At 44.9% G+C, this 23,600-nt stretch overlaps 1 protein-coding gene across 1 annotated transcript in view; it reads right to left on the reverse strand.

Moving 5' to 3' along the window:
- The window catches only part of LOC138764078 (collagen alpha-1(XXIV) chain), a 410,285-nt gene that overhangs the window by 87,463 nt on the left and 299,222 nt on the right, over window positions 1-23,600 (reverse strand). Inside the window, exons 37-41 of the mRNA XM_069939403.1 lie at window positions 17,414-17,521; window positions 14,834-14,887; window positions 14,601-14,708; window positions 11,907-11,960; window positions 720-773 (exon numbers count right to left, since the gene is read on the reverse strand). Of these exons, the coding sequence (XP_069795504.1) occupies window positions 720-773; window positions 11,907-11,960; window positions 14,601-14,708; window positions 14,834-14,887; window positions 17,414-17,521 (378 nt within the window). The remainder of the gene's footprint in view (window positions 1-719; window positions 774-11,906; window positions 11,961-14,600; window positions 14,709-14,833; window positions 14,888-17,413; window positions 17,522-23,600) is intronic.

Consider the following 23,600-nt stretch of genomic DNA (forward strand, 5'->3'; position numbering starts at 1 on the left):
GAAATACAAGTCATTGTTAAGTGAATTGAAGTGATCACAAAAGTTAGATCCAGCTGTTGGAAAACAATCCAAATGTTACCATCCGTCAGCACGAGAATCAGAACACCAGACAATCCAGGAGGCCACTCAGTCCTGTCTCATCATTCACTGTGATCATGGCTGATCTGCCCCAAGCCTCATCTCCTCTTCTGTGACCACACCCCTCCTCTTTAAACCCCCAGTGATCCAGTCTCTACACTCCTCTTCTTCAAACCCCCAGTGATCCAGTCTCTACACCCCTCCTCTTTAAACCCCCAGTGATCCAGTCTCTACACTCCTCGTCTTTAAACCCCCAGTGATCCAGTCTCCACACCCCTCCTCTTTAAATCCCCAGAGATACAGTCTCCACACCCCTCCACTCTAAATCCCCAGTGATCCAGTCTCCACACCCCTCCTCTTTAAATCCCCAGTGATCCAGTCTCCACACCCCATCTCTTTAAATCCCCAGTGATCCAGTCTCCATTCCCCTCCTCTTTAACCCCCCAGTGATCCAGTCTCCACACCCTCCTCTTTAAATCCCCAGATCCAGTCTCCCCTCCCCTCCTCTTTAAATCCCCAGTAATCCAGTCTCCACTCCCCTCATCTTTAAATCCCCAGTGACCCATTCTGCACACCCCTCCTCTTTAAATCCCCAGTGATCCACCTACTTTTCCTACATAGAGTGAAAGGATCTAATTTACCTTTTGACCTTTGGATCCTGGCTGTCCATGAGGTCCTGATGGCCCCAAATGACCCTGGAATAGAAGCATTGGCAATTTTTAAGGCATCACAGTCACTTTGAAATGGGTTTTACAGCCTGGTCAATGTAAATTTACCCTGACCTTTGTCAACACCCAGATTTGGTGAAACATTGCAAAGAATCACTGAGTTTCCCTGTCTGAGATGGTCTCCCATGTGCAGGGACTGTTGAAAGGACGGGCAAATGGGCAGCAGGGGAACTCTCCCTTCTGAAACAATGGACACAAAGCTTGAGATAGAATTGTCCTTATGCTGGGAGACAGAGGGGATTGATGAAGGGGCGTAACTCAGTCTAGAGGCCTATGTCCAAGGTGGGGCAAAGGGATTGGTGCTACGTCCCTTGTTGTTTGTCATCTATAGTAATAACGTCATAACTATGGTGAACAAGTTTGCAGGTGAAGCCATAATTGGTGCTGTAATGGACAGTGAATCTTGGACTTCAAAGGAATCCTGATAAAGTGGGTAAAACTTTGGTGAGACCACACTTAGGAGTTCTGTATTTAGTTCTGTTCAGTTTTCTGAGGCAGAGTTTTCCCTTTGGAGCGAAGAAGAATGATAGGTGATTTAATAGACATCTGTACGATTCTGAGAGGCAAAGATAGGGAGGACAGTTTCCCAGGGTGACAGTAGCAAACACCAGGGGACATCTGTAGATGGAGAAGGCGTGAAATTTAACAGAGACATCAGGGGTATTTGTTTTTTACACACAGAGGGTAGTGGGGGCCTGGAATGCATTGCCAGGGTTGGTGGGAGGCTGGTACAATAAGGACATTTAAAAGCTCTTAGGTGGATGCAAGAGAAACAGAGAGTTATGGGTGTGAAGGACGGTTTAGATTGTTTAGTAAGTGTATATGGGTTAGGCTTGTACTGTGCTAAAATGTTTTATATTCTCTGGTCCAAGAATAGAAGATGGAATTTAATTTTATCATGGTAGGATGTTGTTGTTTGATTGATCAAGGCAGGGCAGGACTTACACAGTAAATGGTAGGGCCCTGGAGAGTGTTGGTGAACTGAGAAACCTTGGGGTCCAGGTGGATAGTTCCCTGATAATGGTGACACGGGTGGTAGGTTGACTGGGTTCTTATTCCTCGAGTTCAGGAAGGTGACAGGTGATCCTATAGAGGTGAATAAGATCATAAGGGATATGGATATAGTGAATGTTCACAGTGCTATATCCCACAGTAGATGATACTCGAATGATAGGGCATGGGTTTAAGGCGAGAGGGGTGGCGATTCTTTCATTCAGATCTGGGACGTACTGCTGAAGAAAGCAGTAGAAGTGGAGACTATTTCGATATTTGGACAAATTTCTGGATTGGAAGGACTTAGAAGGATGGTCCAAAAGCAGGCAGATAGGACTAGCCCAGAATGCTAGCTTGGTTGAACTGGGAGTTGGGCCAATGGGCCTGTTCCATGCTGTACAGCTCTGTGGCATGCTTGCCTTCATTGGTCAGGGCATTGAATTCATGGGCTGGGACATCATGTTACCAAGTACACTGGGCACATTTCCACTCACCCAGCTGTAGGAAGGACGTCATTAAACTAAAACAGATGCAGAAAGGACTGGTGAGAGTATTATTGGGATTGGAGGATTTGGGTTCTGGGACATAATGGGTTGGCCTTGTATGGAGCCAAAAGAGATGGAGGTGATCTTAAGTGTTTTTTTTTAATCAGTATTCACTCAAGAAATGGGCACAGAGTCATGGGAAGTAAGGAAAACAAGAAGTGAGGTCATGGAACCTATACAGATTAAAGAGGAGGAAGTGTTTGCTGTCTTAAAGCAAATAAGGGTGGATAAATCCCCAGGGTCTGACAAGATATTTCCTCGGACCTTGAGGGAGGCTGGTGTAGAAATTGCAGGGGCTCTGGCAGAAATATTTAAAATGTCCTTAGCCACAGGTGCCGGAGTATTGGAGGGGAGCTCACATCGTTCCATTGTTTAAAAAGGCTCCAAAAGTAACCCTGGAAATTATAGGCCAGGGAGCCTGACATCAGTAGTAGGCAAATTATTGGAAGGTGTTCTAAGAGATCGGATATACAATTATTTGGAGAGCCATGGACTGATGTGCGATAGTCAACATGGCTTTGTGCATGGCAGGATGTGTTTAACCAATCTTGTAGAGTTTATCAAGGAGGTTACCAGGAAAGTTGATGAAGGCTGAGGATGTTGTCTACATGAACTTTAGTAAGGCCTTTGACAAGGTCACACATGGGAGGTTAGTCAGGAAGGTTCAGAAGCTGGGTATTCATGGTGAAGTAGTGAACAGATTAGGCAATGGTTGGACGGGAGAAGCCAGAGAGTAATGGTGGATGGTTACGATATTTAGGAGGGATCGGCAAGAAAGAAAAGGGGGTCGGGTAGTATTGATGGTGAGAGAAGGGACCGACACGATTGACAGAAAGGATGTCAACTCGGAAGATGCGGAATCTATATGGGTAGAACTGAGGAATAGCAAGGGGCGGAAAACGTTAGTGGGGGTGATATATAGGCCTCCAAATAGTAGTGTAGAGGTGAGGGAAGGCATTAAAAGAGAAATTAGAAAAGCGTGCAATAAGGGAACAGCTGTCATCATGGGAGACTTTAATTTGCATATAGATTGGACTAGTCAAATTGGTAAAAGTACAGAGGAGGAGGAATTCCTTGAATGTTTACGGGACGGTTATCTAGACCAATATGTGGAGGAACCAACTCGGGAGCAGGCCATTTTAGATTGGGCATTATGCAATGATAAGGGGCTAATCAACAATCTTGTTGTGCGAGGCCCTTTGGGTAGGAGCGATCACAATATGATCGAATTCTCACTCGACATGGAGAGTGAAGAAATTAAACCCGAGACTAAGGTCCTGAATTTAAATAAAGGGAATTATGATGGTATGAGACGGGAGATGAGTAAGATTGATTTGGTGCTTTATGGGGGAGTTGACTGTGGATAGACAATGGAAAGCATTCACGGATCTAATGGAGAAATTGCAAAAATCGTTTATACCGGTTTGGCATAAAAATAAACCAAAAAAGGTGACTCAACCGTGGATAATAAGGGAAATTAGAGACACCATTAGGTCCAAAGAGAGAGCATATCAATTGGCCAAAAAAAGTACCACAACCGAAGACTGGGAGCAGTTCAAGATGCACCAAAGGAGGACAAAGGGATTAATCAAGAGAGCAAAAATAAATGACGAAAGTAAGCTTGCGGCAAATATAAAAACCGACTGCAAAAGCTTTTATAAATATGTCAAGAGGAAAAGATTGGTGAAATCCAGAGAAGGTACTTTGCAGTCGGAATCAGGGGAATATATAATGGGGAATAAGGAAATGGCAGACCAATTAAATTCATACTTTAGTTCTGTTTTTACAAGAGAGGATACAAATAACCTCCCAAGGATGTTGGGAAACATAGAGACTAATGCAAGGGAGGAACTGAAAGAAATCAGTATCTCTAAGGACATGGTCTTGGGGAAATTGATGGGATTGAAGGCTGATAAATCCCAAGGGCCTGATAATCTACATCCTAGGGTACTTAAGGAAGTGGCCATTCAGATAGCAGATGCTTTAAGAATTATTTTCCAGAACTCGATAGACTCAGGATCAGTACCCATGGATTGGAGGGTAGCTAATGTTACCCCACTATTTAAAAAGGGGGGTAGAGAAAAAGCGGGGAATTATAGGCCGGTGAGCCTTACATCAGTAGTGGGAAAAATGATGGAATCCATTATTAAGGATGTAATAGCAGAGCATATGACTAGCAGAGAAGGGATCGGACGGAGTCAACATGGATTTACAAAAGGTAAATCGTGCTTGACAAATCTATTGGAATTCTTTGAGATGGTGAAAGGTAAAATAGATGGGGGAGAGCCAGTGGATGTGGTGCACCTGGACTTCCAAAAGGCCTTCGATAAGGTCCCGCATAAACGACTGGCTTCCAAAATCAAGGCTCATGGGATTGGGGGCAAAGTATTGATGTGGATTGAGAACTGGCTGCCAGGTAGAAGACAGAGAGTTGGGATAAATGGCTCATTTTCTGAGTGGGGTGCCACAGGGATCTGTACTGGGACCCCAGCTGTTCACAATTTACATTAATGATCTGGATGGGGGATTGGATGTAATATCTCCAAATTTACAGATGACACAAGCGAGGAGGGGTTGTGTGCACAGAAGAGGGGGTCAGGAAGCTCCAGTGTGATTTGGATAAATTGAGGGACTGGGCAGATCCATGGCAAATGCACGACAATGTGGATAAATGTGAGGTTATCCACTTTGGTAATACAAACCGGAGGGTAGATTACTATTTGAATGGCAATAGATTAAGAGATGGGGAAGCGCAGAGAGACCTAGGGGTACTTGTACACCAGTCTCTGAAGGCGAGCATGCAGGTACAGCAGGCGGTTAAAAAGGCAAATGGTATGTTGGCCTTCATATCAAGAGGATTTGAGTATAGGAACAAGGATACCTTACTGCAGCTGTACAGGGCCTTGGTGAGACCCCACCTGGAGTATTGTGTGCAGTTTTGGTCACCTTATCTAAGGAAGGATGTTCTTACAATGGAGGGAGTGCAGAGGCGATTCACCAGGCTGATACCTGGAATGGCAGGAATGACTTATGAGGAAAGATTGCGCAAATTGGGATTGTACTCGCTGGAGTTTAGAAGATTGAGAGGGGATCTCATGGAGACATATAAAATTCTGGCAGGACTGGACAGAATGGATGCAGATGGTATGTTTCCAAGGATGGGAAAATCCAGAACCCGGGGCCATGGTTTGAGGATAATAGGCAAACCATTTAGGACCGAGATGAGGATGAATTTCTTTACCCAGAGGGTGGTGAATCTGTGGAATTTATTGCCTCAGAGGGCAGTAGAGGCAGGTTCATTAAATATATTTAAGAGGGAATTAGATATAGTTCTTCAGTATAAGGGTATTAAGGTTACGGAGAGAAGGCGGGGACGGGGTACTGAACTTTAAGATCAGTCATGATCTCGTTGAATGGCGGAGCAGGTTCGAAGGGTCGAATGACCTACTCCTGCTCCTATCTTCTATATTTCTATGTTTCTATGGTTCCTTCTCAGACTGGAGGCCTGTGACTAGTGGTACCTCAGGGATCGATGCTGTTGACCATTGTTGTTTGTCATCTATATCAATAATTTGGATGATAAAGTGGTATGGGAAGCAGAGTGATAGGGAAAAGGGTAGGGAAGATAAAGTAATGGCCAGGAAAAGTAATGTTGGGAGGAGAAAGTAAAAAATCAGATGGTGCATGAGTTTTCGGGTCAATGGTAGTGTTAAGAAAATTACAAAGAAAAATAGTGGGCAGAAAAATCACAAGAAAAGGTTACAGAAGTCACTAGATATTAAAAGGACAAAGAGCATAAGGGCACTTTATCTGAATGCCTGCAGTATAAGAAATAAGGTTAGTGAACTTGAGGCACAAACATGGCTACAAGGTGACCCTAAATGGGAATTCAACTTTCAAGGGTATCAGGTGGTGCAAAGAGATAGACAGGATGGTGAGGGAGGTGGAGTTGCACTCTTAATCAAAGATGACCTCCAGGCAATAGTGAGGGATGATATAAGATCTAAAGAGCATAATGTTGAGTCCATTTGGGTAGAGATAAAGAATAACAAAGGGAAATAATTATTGGTGGGTGTTATCTATCGCCCACCAAATAACAATAGTTTAGTGGCTCAGGAAATAAATAGAGATAAGTGATACGGCAGTAGTCATGGGGGACTTTAACTTCCACATAGATTGGGAAAATCAAGTTGGTCGTGGGAGTCTGGAAGAGGACTTCATAGAATGCATCCTTGATAGCTTTCTTGGGCAGCATGTTAAGGAACCCACAAGAGAAAATGCTCTCCTGGATCTCGTGTGGTGCAATGAGATAGGTAGAATAAATGATGTAATAGTCAGAGACCATCTGGGAAATAGCGATCATAGTATGATTGAATTTCTCATTCAGATGGAAGGGGAAATAGTTAGATTTAAAACTAATATATTAGGCTTCAACAGGGGTGACTACCATAGGATGAGGGAGGAGTTGGGCAGAGTGGACGGGGAGCACAGGCTCATTGATGAAACAGTTGAGAAACAGTGGAAGATTTTCAAAGAAATATTTTGTAATGCTCAACAAAAATATATTCCGGTCAGGAAAAAGGGCAGCAAGGGAGGGAAAAATCAACCGTGGTTAACAAAGGAAATAAAGGAGAGCATAAAGGTGAAGGCGCAGGTGTACAAAGCTGCAAAGAGCAGTGGGAAACTGGAAGATTGGGAAAACTTTAAGAGACAACAAGGGGTTACAAAGCGGGTAATAAGAAATGGGAAAAAGGATTATGAAAGTAAATTGGCACAAAATATAAAAACAGAAAGCAAAAAATTTTATAAAGATATAAAACGGAAGAGGGTGGCCAGAGTTAACATAGGACCCTTGGAGGATGAGGAAGGAAAACTGGTAGCAAAAAATGAGGAAATGGCCAAGGCATTAAACAAATATTTTGTGTCAGTCTTCACGGTGGAAGACGTCCAGCATGTCCAAGTGCGGAGTTAAGGATGCGAATGTTGGGGAGGGCCTTGATAAAATAGTTGTTACAAAGGAAGTAGTGATGGAGAAATTCATGGGACTAAAGCCAGACAAATCACCTGGTCCTGATGATATGCATCCAAGGGTTCTGAAGGAAATGGCAGAAGTTAGAGTTGATGCATTGGTGGTCATAGACCAAAATTCCTTGGATTCTGGGCAGGTCCCAGCAGACTGGAAGACAGCAAATGTCACGCCACTTTTTAAGAAGGGATGTAGGCAGAAGACTGGAAATTATCGGCCAATTAGCTTGACGTCTGTGGTTAGAAAATGCTTGAAGCCGTCATTAAAGATGAAATAGTGAAAGTTTTGGAATGTAAGAGTTCAATCAGGCAGACGCAGCATGGTTTTAGAAAGGGAAGATCCTGTTTGACAAACTTGTTAGGAGTCTTTGAGGATATAATGGGTGCGGTGGATAGAGGGGAACAGGTTGATGTTGTATATTTGGATTTCCAGAAAGCGTTTGATAAGGTGCCGCACAAGAAACTTCTCAGTAAGTTACAGGAAAGTGGAGTCCGGGGAAGTATATTGACCTGGATTGAAAATTGGTTGTCTGACAGGAGGCAGAGAGTCGGGATAAATGGGAGTTTTTCAGGTTGACAGAGAGTGGTAAGGGGGGTGCGGCAGGGGTCAGTGTTAGGCCCACAACTGTTCATCATTTACATTGATGACTTGGAGGAGGGGACAAAATGTGGTGGAGCCAAGTTTGCGGATGACACCAAATTGAGTGGAAGAGCAAATTGTAATGAGGATGTGGAGAGTCTGCAGAGGGATAGAGTTAAGCTGGATGAGTGGGTAAAGGTCTGGCAGATGGAGTTCAATGTTAGTAAGTATGAGGTTATCCACTTGGGCAAGAGAAATAAAAGAGCTGAATATTATTTAAAGGGTGAAAAACTACAGCATGCTGTTGTGCAGAGGGACTTGGGAGGGCTTGTGCATGAATCGCAAGAAGTTAGGTTGCAGGTGCAGCAGGTTATTAAGAAGGCAAATGGAATGTTGGCCTTCATCGCTGGAGGAATTGAATTCACGAGTAGGGAGGTCATGTTGCAACTGTATAAGGTTCTGGTGAGACCGCACCTGGAGTACTGTGTCCAGTTCTGGTCTCCATATTTGAGGAAGGATATACTGGCTTTGGAGACGGTCCAGAGGAGGTTTACTAGGTTGATCCCTGGGATGAAGGCGTTGACTTACGATGAAAGATTAAATCGTCTAGGATTGTTTTCGCTCGAGTTCAGAAGAATGAGAGGAGATCTTATAGAAACATATAGGATTATGAAGGGTATGGATAGGATAGATGTAGGAAAGTTTTTTGAGCTGGCCGGGGAAACTAAAAGAAGAGGACACAGTCTCAAGATTCAGGGGAGTAGATTTAGGACAGAGATGAGGAAAAATAGTTTTTACCAGAGAGTAGTGAATGTTTGGAATTCTCTAACCAGGGAAGTGGTTGAGGCTGCGTCATTAAACATATTTAAAATTTGGTTAGATAAATTTTTACATGATAGAGGAATTAGGGGATATGGGGAGAAGGCAGGTAGGTGGAGTTAGGTCATAAATTAGATCAGCCATGATCGTATTGAATGGCGGAGCAGGCTCGATGGGCCATTTTTGGCCTCCTCCTGTTCCTACTTCCTATATTCCTATGTTCCTAATTGGATCAGCAAGTTTGCAGATGACGCTAAGATTTGAGGCATTCTGGACAGCAAAGAAGAAATTGGGACCAGTTGGAAAAATGGGCTGAAAAATGGCAGATGGAATTTAATGCAGATAGGTGTGAGGTATTCCATTTTGGAAGGACAAACCAAGAAAGGACGTACACGGTAAACATTTGGGCACTGAGGTGTGGGGTAGAACAGGAGGATCTGGGAATACAGATACATACTTCCCTGAATTTGATGTCACAGGTGGACAGGGTTGTGAAGAGAGCTTTTGGCATCTTGGCCTTCATAAATCACAGTACTGAGTACAGGAGTTGGGATGATATGGTAAAGTTGTATAAGACATTGGTGAGGCCAAATTTGGAGAATTGTATGCAGTTTTGATCACTTAACTACAGGAAAGGTATCAATAAGATAGAAAGAGTGCAGGGAAGATTTACTAGGATGTTGCCTGGACTTCAGTAACTGAGTTACATGGAAAGGTTAAACAGGTACAGACTTTATTCCCTGGAGCGTAGAAGAATGAGGGAGATTTAATCGAGATATTTAAAATTATGAAAAAATAGACAGAATACATGTAGATTGGCTTTTCCCACTGAAGGTGGGTGAGATACAAACAAGAGGACATGGGTTAAGGGTGAAAGGGGACAAGTTTAGGGGGAACTTCTTCACACAGAGAGCGATGGGAGTGTGAAATGAGCTGCCAGCTGAAGTGGTGAATGTGGGCTCAATTTTAACATTTAAGAAGAATTTGGACAGGTCCATGGATGGGAGGGGTTTGGAGGGATATGGACTGGGGGAAGGTCAGTGGGACTAGGAAAAAAAATTGTTTTGGCACAGATTAGAAGGGCCAAAGGGGCCTGTTTCTGTACTGTAATGTTCTGTGATTTAAGAGGGAGATGGATTCAACGCAAGAAAATGGAACAAGCTCAGGTGGACAACTTGGTTGTCATAGATGGGTTGTGGTGAGGGCCTGGTTCCATGTTATATAACTCAATTGGCTCTTTCACACAGAGTTTGCATTAAATTGGTGTGTCAATGACCCGTGGTTAAAGTCAGGTCAGGTTGGATCGGACCATTCACTCTGATGACATTGTACAAGGCATTGGTGAGGCCAAATTTGGAGTACTGTGTACAGTTTTGGTCACCAAATTATAGGAAAGATATAAACAAAATAGAGAGAGTGCAGAGAAGGTTCACGAGAATGTTGACAGGATTTCAGGGTCTGAGTTACAGGGAAAGGTTGTGCAGACTGGGGCTTTTTTCTCTGGAGCGTAGAAGATTGAGAGGGGACTTGATAGAGGTGTTTAAGATTTTAAAAGGGACAGAGTAAATGTGGATAGGCTTTTTCAATTAAGAAAGGGGGAGATTCAAACTAGAGGACATGGTTTAAGATTGAAGGGGGAAAATTATAAGGGGAACAAGAGGGGAAATTTCTTTACGCAGAGGGTGGTGGGGATATGGAATGAGCTTCCGGCAGATGTGGTCGAGGCAGGATCATTGGTTACATTTAAGGAAAGACTGGATCGTTACATGGATAGGAGGGGTCTAGAGGGGTATGGACCGGGTGTTGGTCAGTGGGACTAGGAGGGTGGGAATTTGTTACGGCATGGACTAGTACGTCCGAACTGGCCTGTTCTGTGCTGTAAGTGGTTATATGGTTATATGGAACTCAGAAAAGCTGGTTGAGAGCCATCTTTTACATAGAGGCCCCGCAAAAGGAGGTGGGACCTGAAGCGGTACAGCGTCGGCGTTCTGGGAGGGTGAATAAGTCTTAAAAGTCCTTTTTACATTGGTAACCCACTATATAGGCATGTGAACGACCTGTGTTGAAATACCAGGAGGGCTGTTCACATTGGACCATGAAATCCCAGGTTCGTGTGCCCTTTCACATTGAATTCATTGGAGCAGAGTCAAAATGATTCATCTCTGATACTACCTCCTTGGTAGTATCAGTCCCGGGTCGAACCCCACTGGGTTCAGAGCGTTCACAATGGCAGGTGAACTACTAAATTCCTGGCAAATTCCCAGGTTCAACCCACTGGGAGAGTGCACTAGAGCCAATGCAAAATGCATCTGTTCTGATACTACCTAAGTTGGCAGGTAAGTATTGGCATGAAAATGACCCCCCATTCCGTGATCATCGCAATCACACAGGTAAGTGAAATGGTGAAAAGGTGGTTAATGACTGTCTTTCAAGGGCATTACTTTATGGAAACGCAGGGACATTCTCAGGCCTGAGATGAGGGGCATTGGTCATGGGGGCAAGTATCGGGACTGTTGTCCTGGTAGCAGAGAAGGTTAGGAGGCCACCTGATGACAAGAAAATTTGATTGGGCAGATCAACTGAGCCAATAAGAGAAGGTTAGGAGGTCACCTGATAATGAGAGACTTGATTGGACAGATGGAGTGAGCCAATATCCATGGTTTCAAGTGATTGGCCAGAAGGTAGAGGAGAAGTTTTTCCACAGACAGCAGTGGGCAATTGGAACAGTCTCTCGGAGAAGATGGAGGGAGCTGATGCAGAGTCATTTACCTGGATCTGCTGCCCCTTTTCCAAGGTCCACATTCAAACCATCAATAGATCAATGGGAGATGTCAGAGTGGCGGTTATTATTGACCCTGATCAGTCACCTGGTCCCAACAAATCTCTGTAATTTCCTCCACAGCCATTCCGCACCCCTGCAATGCCAACCTCACTCGCCCAGTATTAGCCCCACTTCCCTCTCCTAACCTTCTCCCCTCTCCACTCTTCTCCAAATCTCTCCATAAACCTTTCCTCTATCCCCGTCCCTTAGTCACCTCTCCCAGCATATCACTTGATCCCTCAGGCCAGAGCACCTTGGGATAATTTATAATATCAAAGGTGTAACATCAATGTAGATTGCTGTTGGCATTCACTCACCTGATATCCCATAAGCCCCGGTTCTCCCAAATGACCCATGAGTCCAGGAAGTCCCTACGAAAACAGAGATAGTTATTGCAAAGATAAATTTTAAATTTAGATATACAACACAGTAACAGGTCCTTCCGGCCCATGAGTCGTGCTGCCCAAACACCCCAATTAATCTATAACCCCACTGTACGTTTTAAACAGTGGAAGGAAACCAGAGCCTCTGGGGAAACCCTCATAGACATGGGGAGAATGTACAAACTCCTTACAGACAGCACGGGATTTGAACATGGGTCGCTGGTGCTGTAATATCTTTCCGTTAATTGCTACACTAACCCATGGACCAATTTGTAACAGGAGAACTACAAGATTTGGGGGAATAGACGTAGGGTGGAGATGAGGAGGAACTATTTCCCCCAGAGAGGAATGAATTATGTCATTAGTGTTCCATGTAATTACGTACTTGCCTCGAATTGTTCCTGGCACCAAGAGTGTCACGGAGGATGTGTAACAACCTGCACTTTACCACAGGATGAAAATTTACAAAGACTCTTTTACTCTGTGTTCAAGGAATCCTTTTGCTTCACTCAGCTTGGGTGGATTGTCTACTGGATTTTCCCACTGAGACTGTCTACTGTCACATCACTCACTCCACAGTTCACTGGAATTCCTGAATGAGTGCAGTGTTGTGTTTTGAACAGCGGGAAGAAACCAGAGCCCCCAGGGAAAACCCATGCAGACAAAGGGAGAAGGTACAAATTCCTCACAGACAGCGCGGGATTCGAACCCTGGTCCTGAGTGCTGGTACTGTAATGCTGTTGCATTATCTGCTACACAAACCACACCACAAAAGATGGAACAAGCTACACAGCCCCAGGCAATCCGGGTCCATATGGGCTTTGATATGTGCGGAGCTTGTACATCTATTCTGTGACTGTGTCCCAGACATTTGCTGGCAGGTTCATTGACGGTGGTAAAGTACCTGCAGTGTAGGCGAGAGGAAGAGCCCCCAGAGGGGATTTGGTGAACACCACAAGACATAGGAGCAGAAATAGGTCATTCAGCCCATCGAGTTTTACACATTTAATCTATTTCCCCACTCATCCACCTGCCAGCCCTTCTCCCCATAATCTTTGATGTCCTGGCTAATCAAGAACCTATCAATCTCTGCCTTAAATACACCCAATGACCCGGCCTCCACAACCGCCCATGGCAACAAATTCCACAGATTCACCTCCCTTTGGTTGAAGAAATTCCTCCGCACCTCTGTTCTAAGTGGACGCCCTGCAGTCCTGAAGTTGTGCTCTCTTGTCCTAAACTCTCCCACCGTGGGAAACAACCTTTCTATTCTACTCTATCCTCACCTTTCAACATTTGAAATTCATGGTTAGTGCAACGTTGCTGCAGTGCCAGCGATTGGGATTTGGGTTCAAATCCCACGCCGTCTGTAAGGAGTTTGTATATTCTCCTCGTGTCTGCGTGGATTTTCTGCGGGGTCTCCAGTGTGAACCTCCTCTGAACCATCATCAGCGCATCCTTTCTGAAATGAGGAGCCCAAAACTGCTCACAATTCTCAACGTGAGGCCTGCCCAGGGCCTTATAAACCCCAACATCACATCCCTGCTCTTAGATTCCATTCCTCTTGAAGTGAACGCCAGCATCGCGTTTGCCTTCTTCACGACTGACTCAACCTGCAAGTTTAACTTCAGGCCGTCCTGCACAAGGTCTCCCAGGTCCCTTTGCATCTGGGGATTTTCAATTTGCTCCCCTGGGATGGATGGTGGGACAAATGGTCTCCTTCTTTGCTTCAGTGAGGCAAACATGGATGGAGTCTCCATCAGGGAGCTGAGTCCAAGTATCAGAAGCTCACAGCTGAGTTGACCAATAGAGGCCTGGCATTCAGCCCTCTCACCTCAATAGCGTAATGGTTAGTGCAACACCAGCGACCGGGGTACGAATCCTGCACTGCCTGTAAGGAGTTGGTACGCTCTCCGTGTCTGCATGCATTTCCTCTAGGGGCTCTGTTTTCTCCCACCCTTCAAAAACATATGTAGGTTAATTGTGTGTAATTGGGGGCACAGGCTTGTGGGCCTGAAGGGCCTGTTACGTTTAATTTAAATTAAATTTAAAAAAAATTAAAATGTTAAATGACCAAAAAATGCTCAGGACATCACAAAATCATCCATTGTGTGGGTTTGGCATTACTGGCAAGACCAGCGTTTCGTGCCCATCCCTAATTGCCCCTTCTCAGTCTTCTCAGTCCTCTGCAGTTGTCCTGGTGGAGGTGCTTGCACGTTGGGGAGGAGTTCCAGGCTCTGGACCCAGTGCCAGCATCTGGCACAGGAAGAGTGAGATACCTCCCGACCAGAATGTTGTGTGGCTTGGAAGGTGCTCCCCGCCACGTGGTCAAAGTGCCGGATTTGGTTGGGGTATTGAGTGTTCGATGATGTTTAGCTTTCACTTTTCCTTGAAAATGTTAACTTCCCCATATCCCATCAAAGCAGCAGATCCGGAAATTCTCCATCCCATAATTCCATCAGGCACTCCTCGTCACATCATGAGGTTATGGGTTCAGACACTCCGCTCACATGGAGAGGATGAGGGGAGGCAATACCATTGGTGGACCCCCACTGAGCACGTCAACACTGTGAGGCCTTGGGGAGTTGGGCCAAGATGCATGCACCCGTGTTGTGTGCTGGGATTTACCATGGCTCCTCGTGTTCCCCTCACTCCCTTGGGGCTAGATGCTCCTCGTTTCCCCTGCTTCCCGCGATCACCGGCTTCTCCTGCAGGGCCCTGCCGACCCTTCTTTCCCTGAAGAAAGAGAAAGAAAATAGGCTGTCACGCGTTCCTGTACACCCCACCCCACTCAGGTAGCTCCCTCTGTGGCCGGAAGTACGACGAGCAGCCCGGCTCTCAGAACGTAGAATGAAAGGCACCTTTCTTCCTGCACGCCCTTGTTGTCCCGCCTTGCCTTGCGCCCCGTCCACTCCCTGCATACAGAGAGACAGTCGTTTAGTTCATGTGGTGATAAGATTCTTCACAAGATGGAGGCTTTTCAGCCCATCCAGCATCCTTTATCGTTCGATCATGGATGATCTTTCACTGTCCACTTTCACTTGGGCTCCTTTGTACCCCTCCCCTCCCTGGACTCTGCCCCGTTGTTGTACAAGGACAAATTATAATATTTACTACCAGTATTAACATAGAAATGTAGGAGGATCTCAGGAGGTCTCACAGTGACCATAGGACGTTTCGGGCCTGAACCCTTCATTAAGGTAGGTTGAAGCCGGATGACGACACTCAGACACCTAACTAACATGTTGTTTTTATTTCTTTATTTCCAATGGATGCTTCAAGACGTGCTGAGTTCCTCTAGCACAGGGCGGGTGTCAAACTCAAATTCACGGAGGGCCAAAATTAAAAACCTGGACTAAGTCGTGGGCCAAACTACATATTGATTGAAAATTTTCAACAACATCTGCATGTTTTCTCTTCTTTCAACATATGTAATGTTAAACTTTTTCTTATTAAAATAAATGTTTAATAATAGTTTTGGTTAAACTCTTTCCAGAAGAAGCATTAACAAATGAGAAATAAAATATTCAATAAATAATATTTCTCTATAGCCTTTAAGCTCCTTTTAAATTTTTTTTTCACAAGCCAACAAGTCAAAAAAATAACAACTTGCTTCAATGACAAACAGGTTTGTCTTTTAAAATGATGAACATATAGTCTACCTCCCACCTATCTTGAAAGGTCCTGTTTTCTGTCTTTCGTTTGGCCATTTTTCGTAAGGGGTTTATTACATGTGAGTGAGGCGACAGGTCGCAGATCCTAATGAAAGTAAAGAGAGGAGGTGGGGACGATTAGCGGGCTGATGGGCTGGCGCCAATGCATTTGCAAAGCATTCTGGGATTTGTAGTATTAGCTGTGCATGCGCTATATTGACGCAGCGGCCAGCGGGCCAGCTCTAATACATATTTGATATGATCTTGCAGGCCAAATATAATTATATCATGGGCCAAATTTGGCCCGCGAGCCTGAGTTTGACATGTGTGGTCTAGCACTTCTGATTTTCTATTACAATCACAGTTTCTGCAGACATAATATTGTGTAACAATATTAACAATATTTTATAACCATCTTGTATTTATTGTCTCTTTTTAGTTCTATTAAGCAGACTACTGGATTTGGGTTTTTTTTCCATACAGAAGTACCTGTTCACCTACAGCAATTGTGAATTCATCCACATTTCCTGCTGTCTGGAAAAGGCAACCAACACATGCCCGGACCCATCACACCCTGGACACACTCTCTTCTCCCACCTCCCATTGCCATAGACCTGTCCAAATTCTTCTTAAATATTAAAATTCAGCCCACATTCACCACTTCAGATGGCAGCTCGTTCCACACCCCCACCACTCTCTGTGTGAAGGTGTTCCCCCTAAACCTTTCCCCTTTCACCCTCTGGTTTGTATCTCATCCACCCTCAGTGGAAAAAAGCCTGTCTACATTTACTCTGTCTGTCCCCCCTCATAATTTTAAATACCTCGATCAAATCTCCCCTCATTCTTCTACGCTCCAGGGAATAAAGTCCTAACCTGTTTAACCTTTCCCAGTAACTCAGTTCCTGAAGCCCAGGCAACATCCTAGTAAATATTCTCTGTACTCTTTCTATCTTACTGATGTCTATCCTGTAGTTAAGTGACCAAAACTCCACACAATATTCCAAAATTGGCCAAAGACAGAGTTAACCTGTTAAGATCTCTTGCAGAAGAACCCTTCTCAATGCAGCAGGTACAATATATAATAGGCAGTTCTGAATCAACTCAGTGACTGAGCCTCTGCGTTGTTCTGGAGGTTCACCTCCATCCGAAATGCTGACCTCTTCTTGGGGTCTTGTTGAGAGAGACTCCTGCTGTCCAACCCTTACGAATTACAATGGATTTCACACAGTGGTGAATATTTAACACAACTCTGGGTCCGGCTCCATGGCTCATTGAAAGTAGACAGAGTGGTACAGAAGGTGTACAGTACGCTGGGTTTCATTGGACAGGGTCTTGAGCACAAAAGAGGTCACATTGCTGCGATAGAAAGTGTTGGTCCAGTCGCACTTGGATACCGTGTGTAATTCTGGTCGCCCCATTACAGGATGTGGAGGCTTTGGAAAGGGGGCAGAAGAGGTTCCCCAGGATGCTGCCTGGTTTGCAGGGTATAGGTCATAGGAGGAGGTTGAACAAACACGGGTTGTTTTCTCTGTAGCGTCGGAGCCTGATAGTGGTTTATAACTCCATGAGATTGATGGAGTGGACAGTCAGAATCCTCACCACAGGGTAAAACTGCCTCAATGTAGGGTCCTGCCCTGAAATGTTCATTGACCTTCAACGTGCAGGCACTGCCTGACCTGCCGAGTCCCTCCAACAGCTCACCACTTGCCCAAGATACTAGGTGATGACAGCACTGGTCAGTCTCCGCGCCCCAGTGGGAGGATGCACCAGGCAGTGCTCTCCACTTACCGGCATGCCACTCATCCCCGGCTCTCCGGCTCCACCAGCCACTCCCTGAATTCCAGAGTCTCCTCGCTCTCCCACTTCGCCCCTGGGTCCTTCATCACCAGGTTCTCCCTGTGGTAACAGCGCACAGATTGATCAGAGGAAAGGATCATATCGAAACCCGCCCGTTCGACAAGGAACGCAAAGTGCTGGACTCCTGAGCTAACCGCTGGCCCAACACAATGGGCCTGGTAGCGTCTGTGGAGAGAGGCTCCTGCCCAGATGGAGTTTCCTCTAGCAGCTTATGCTTTCCCACATGACCCAGCTGAGATGTGGTACACACGTCTCCCATGGCCATGTGGGAAGGAAGGATGGAGGTGCGCTGGATCCATTCCTCCATCATTGGTAACAATATGCATTGCTAATCACAGTGTCCCCTGGGGGAGTTTGACCCTGCATATGGTGGTCATTTCTCTGACATTGGGAGATCAGTGAGGGTCTATGCGGCTGAAGGATCCACACAGGCGGTGGGGCTGTAGGTGACTCGAGGCGAGGAACCCACAGAATCTGTGGTCGGCTGGTGTTTGCGGCCAAGGGACTCGCACCTGACTGTGGACTGCTGGAGACTGGCTGAAGGGGTACCAGCTATTGGAACCAAGTTGCAAGAGTGTGCCGAGGGTGCTGATGGGTTCCTAATTGTGTCAGAGATTCTGCCAGTGGTGAATCTGTCTGCCTTGCAGCAGACAAAAGGGAATTTCGTGTAATATGACACTGTTTTTATTACATGATTGAATCTTGAATTTGACATGCCAGGCATATAGAGTTCACTGGGTTAGGATGTAGGTCAATGGGACGTTGCAAAATAACAGTTCAGCATGAACTAGATGGGGCGAAGGGCCTGTTTCTGTGCTGTATCATTCACTGTGAAGTAGTGTACTAGAGATGTATAAAATTATGAGGGACTTAGATATGGTGAACAGCCAGCACCTTTCTCCTGGGACAATAGCGAATACCCAAGCACATCTGTATGAGGGGAAGGGAGGAATGTTTGGGGGGGGGGGGTCATCACAGGTAGGTATTTTACACCAAGTGGTGGGTGCCGGGAATGAGTTGCTGGCGGTGATGGTGCATGCTGGTACAATAGGGACGTTCTGAAGTCTCAGGCTCATGGATGTAAGAAATAGAGTCGTGGGTGTGAGAGAGGGAATGGTTTGATCAGAAGGTTTATATGTGTCAGCACAGCATCGGGGCCGAATGGTTGTACCATGCCAGAATATTCTATGTGGAAGGTTACACTCAGTGCTGTGGGAATGCCGGGGAGCTGGAGTCAGGAAGCTGACGGAGGTCGAGCTTCGGCTGTGGAACAGACCAGATGGACAGGTCCCCGTAGTTCCCTCTTTATCTCTGCTACCCCACCCGATCCCCTACATCCCTCCCTGTCTCTGTAACCGCATCTGGTCACCTACACCCCTCCCTGTCTCGGTAACCACATTCAGACCCCGACATCCCTCCCTGTCTCAATAACCCCCCATCCCTTACTCTCCTCTCTTGCCTCTGTAATCCTCTCGTCAAGTACACCCCTTCCTATATCTATCCACCACCTCCACCCTTCCCTATCTCTGTAACCCTTCCAGACCCTTACACCTCTCCCTGTCTCTGTCACCCCCTCCATTCCCCCAAACCCTTCTCCATCTCTGTACCCCCTTCCAGTCCCCTCCACCTTCCCTGTAACCCTTCTCCCTGTCTCTATAACCCCCTCCAGTGCCCTACACTCCTCCCTGTCTCTGTAACCCCCTGTCCCCTATACCTCTCCCTGGTTCTGTAACCCCATCCAAACCCCTACACCCTTCTGTTACCTCTTCCAGTCCCCTATACCCCATCCTGTCTCTGAACACCCTCCTGTCACCTACAATACATCCCCCATCTGTCACCTCCTTGATTAACGTCCTACAATTTTGGCTTCTCGATTACCCCAACTGATGACAGCACACCACAAGTGTATCTTCGGATGCCTGAGGTCTGAGCTCCACAATTCCAAGCCCCCCATTCCTCTTCCCATGTTAAAAAAAACCCATGCATTTGAGGAAGCTTGTGCTTAGTACACTGCTTCTGAGTGTGTGTGTGTGTGTGTGTGTGTGTGTGTGTGTGTGTGTGTGTGTGTGTGTGTGTGTATGTGTGTGTGTGTGTGTGTGTGCATATGCGCACTCTCATGTGTGCATGCACACATGTGTATTTACACGTTTTGTCAGGCAAATACACTGATAACACTGCACAACAAAGATTTTGCTTCCTGAACATGTTTTGGTGCATTTTATGGATTTTGGGCTTTAAACTACATCAAGTTACGAGACAAAGCTGTCCTCTGAGCCCAGTACTTTTTGATTTAGTACTGGAACCTCTTGCTACTGTTCTGCAGGCAAATGCTGAGTTTACTGGTTTGTTTAGAAGAACTACTGGACATAGGTAGTAATCTCTTTATGTGGATGATCTTTTATGTTCATTTCCAACCCTGAGTTATCCATACCAAATATACTGTCCATTACCTTTTCCTTTTAGCAGATTTGGTGGTTATAAGGTCAATCTTCATAAGGACCGAATTACTACCAGTATAGGGGGCAGCGGAACTTTATTCTAAATATCCATTCAAAATAGTGAACAAACAAGTTAAATACTTAGGCATTTTCATAACTAAAAAATTTTAAAATCTTTTTCAAGAAAAGTCATCCAAACTGATTCATTTCTTGCAGGATGGTCGTCACTCCTATTGACTACAATCGGTTTGGATTATTTTGGTTAATGCGAATATTCTACCCAAATTTTTATACAATCACGACCAATATTTATTCCTAAGTCTTTTTTTGACAATTTTGAATCAATTATTATGTCATATATGTGGCAAAACAAGAAACTTGGATTGAATAAAAGGTATCTTCAGAACACTAGAAATAACGGGGGGATTAAACCGACCTGATCTCCGTTTGTACTATATAACCATATAACCACACAGCACAGAACAGGCCAGTTCGGCCCCACTAGTCCATGCCGTAGCAAATCCCCACCCTCCTAGTCCCACTGACCAGCACCCGGTCCATACCCCTCTAGACCCCTCCTATCCATGTAACGATCTAGTCTTTCCTTAAATGTAACCAATGATCCCGCCTCGACCACGTCTGCCGGAAGCTCATTCCACATCCCCACCACCCTCTGCGTAAAGAAATTTCCCCTCATGTTCCCCTTATAATTTTCCCCCTTCAATCTTAAACCATGTCCTCTCATTTGAATCTCCCCCTTTCTTAATTGAAAAAGCCTATCCACATTTACTCTGTCTGTCCCTTTTAAAATCTTAAACACCTCTATCAAGTCCCCTCTCAATCTTCTACGCTCCAGAGAAAAAAGCCCCAGTCTGCTCAACCTTTCCCTATAACTCAGACCCTGAAATCCTGTCAACATTCTCGTGAACCTTCTCTGCACTCTCTCTATTTTCTTTATATCTTTCCTATAATTTGGTGACCAAAACTGTACACAGTACTGCAAATATGGCCTCACCAATGCCTTGTACAATTTCATCATAACCTCCCTACTCTTGAATTCAATACTCCGATTTATGAAGGCCAACATTCCAAATGCCTTCTTCACGACACCATCTACATGAGTATCAGCCTTGAGGGTACTATTTACTCTCATTCCTAAATCCCTTTGTTGCTCTGCACTCCTCAATTGTCTACCATTTAATGCATATGACCTATTTAAATATGCCTTTCCAAAATGTAGCACCTCACATTTATCTGTATTAAATTCCATCAGCCATTTCTCAGCCCACACCTCCAGCCTACCTAAATCACCTTTTAATCTACGGTAATCTACCTCACTGTCCACAACACCATCAATCTTTGTGTTATCCGCAAACTTGCTTATTCAATTCTCCACCCCAACATCCAGATCGTTAATATATATAACAAATAATAGTGAACCCAGGACCGAACCCTGAGGAACTCCACTAGTCACCGGCCTCCAACTGGATAAACAATTTTCTACCACTACTCTCTGACACCTTCCATCCAACCACTGCTGAATCCATTTCACTACCTCTTTATTTATACCTAATGCCTCCACCTTTTTTCCTAACCTCCAGTGGGGAACTTTGTCAAAAGCTTTACTAAAGTCCAAATAGACAACATCCACAGCTTTCCCTTTATCAACCTTTTTTGTAACCCCCTCGAAGAACTCAATCAGGTTTGTCAAGCATGATCTACCCCTGACAAAACCATGCTGATTACTCCCTATCAATCCCTGTACCTCCAAAAATTTGTAAATAGCATCCCTCAGAACACTTTCCATCAACTTGCCCACCACAGACGTCAGACTTATAGGCCTATAATTCCCAGGTTTGCATTTGGACCCTTTCTTAAACAGAGGAACCACATAACATAACATAACATAACAATTTATTGCACGGAAAAAGGCCATTAGGCCCTTCTAGTCCGCACCGAACCAAACACCCCTCTCTAGTCCCACCTCCCTGCACAATGCCCATAACCCTCCATCTTCTTCTCATCCATATACCTGTCAAACCTTTTCTTAAATAATACAATTGACTCCGCCACCACTATTTCTCCCGGAAGCTCATTCCACACGTCTACCACTCTCTGAGTAAAGAAGTTCCCCCTCATGTTACCTCTAAACCTCTGCCCCTTAATTCTTAACTCATGTCCTCTTGTTTTAATCTTTCCTCCTCTTAATGGAAATAGTCTATCCACATCCACTCTGTCTATCCCTTTCATAATCTTAAATACTTCTATCAAATCCCCTCTCAACCTTCTACGCTCCAAAGAATAAAGACCCAATCTGTCCAATCTCTCCCCACACTCCAGATGCTTAAACCCAGGCAACATTCTGGTAAACCTTCTCTGCACTCTCTCCACTCTGTTTATATCCTTCCTATAATTAGGCGACCAGAACTGCACACAGAACTCCAAATTAGGCCGCACCAACGCCTTATACAATCTCAACATCACTTCCCAACTCCTATATTCCATGCAATGATTGATAAAGGCCAGCATACTAAAAGCTTTCTTCACCACCCTATTCACGTGAGTTTCTACCTTCAGGGAACGATGTACCGTTACTCCTAAATCTTTCTGCTCTTCTGTATTCATCAATGCTCTCCCATTTACCACGTATGTCCTGTTCTGATTCTTCTTACCAAAATGAAGCACCTCACACTTATCAGCATTAAATTCCATCTGCCATTTTTCAGCCCACTTTTCTAAGCAGCCCAAATCCCTCTGCAATCCTTGAAAACCTTCTTCATTATCCACTATTCCACCTATCTTAGTATCATCTGCATATTTACTAATCTAATTCACCACCCCATCATCTAGATCATTAATGTATATAACGAACAACAATGGGCCCAATACAGATCCTTGAGGCACACCACTGGTCACCGGCCTCCAACCTGACAGACAATTATCCACTACCACTCTCTGGCCTCTCCCTTTCAGCCAATGTTCAATCCATTTGACTATCTCAAAATTTATACCTAAAGACTGCACCTTCTTAACTAACCTTCCATGTGACATCCTAAATATCTCTGTTAATGGCCCCACTAACTGTCCACTAGCCTCCCTGAGTGTCCTCGGGAATATTTTGTCCAGTCCCGGAGATTTGTCCACCTTTATCTTTTTCAACACAGCCATCACTACCTCCTCAGTTATCCTTATATGCTTCATGACCTCCCCACTATTTTCCTTTACTTCAACTGGTTCAATATTCTTTTCCCTAGTGAATACCGAGGCAAAGAAATCATTCAAAATTTCCCCCATTTCCTCAGACTTCTCACTCAGCCTACCCTCGTTATCTACTCGAGGTCCAATTTTATCTCTCACTAATCTTTTACTTTTAATGTACTTATAGAAACCCTTTGGATTTATTTTTACTCTGTCAGCCAAAGCCTCTTCATGCCTTTTTTTGGCCTTTCTAATTTCTTTCTTAAGATTCCTTCTACACTCCTTGTCGTCCTCCTTCAACTTCTCAGCTCCCTGCTCTTTATACCTCTTGTACACCTCCCTTTTTCTCCTAACCAAATTTCCAATATACCTCGAAAACCAAGCCTCCCTATGACTTCCAGCCTTTCCTTTGATCCACACTGGGACATAACTACTCTGTACCCTCAAAATTTCTTATTTGAATATCCTCCATTTTTCATTAA

Source organism: Narcine bancroftii, chromosome 5, assembly GCF_036971445.1.
Source record: "Narcine bancroftii isolate sNarBan1 chromosome 5, sNarBan1.hap1, whole genome shotgun sequence".
Classification (NCBI taxonomy): Eukaryota; Metazoa; Chordata; class Chondrichthyes; order Torpediniformes; family Narcinidae; genus Narcine; species Narcine bancroftii.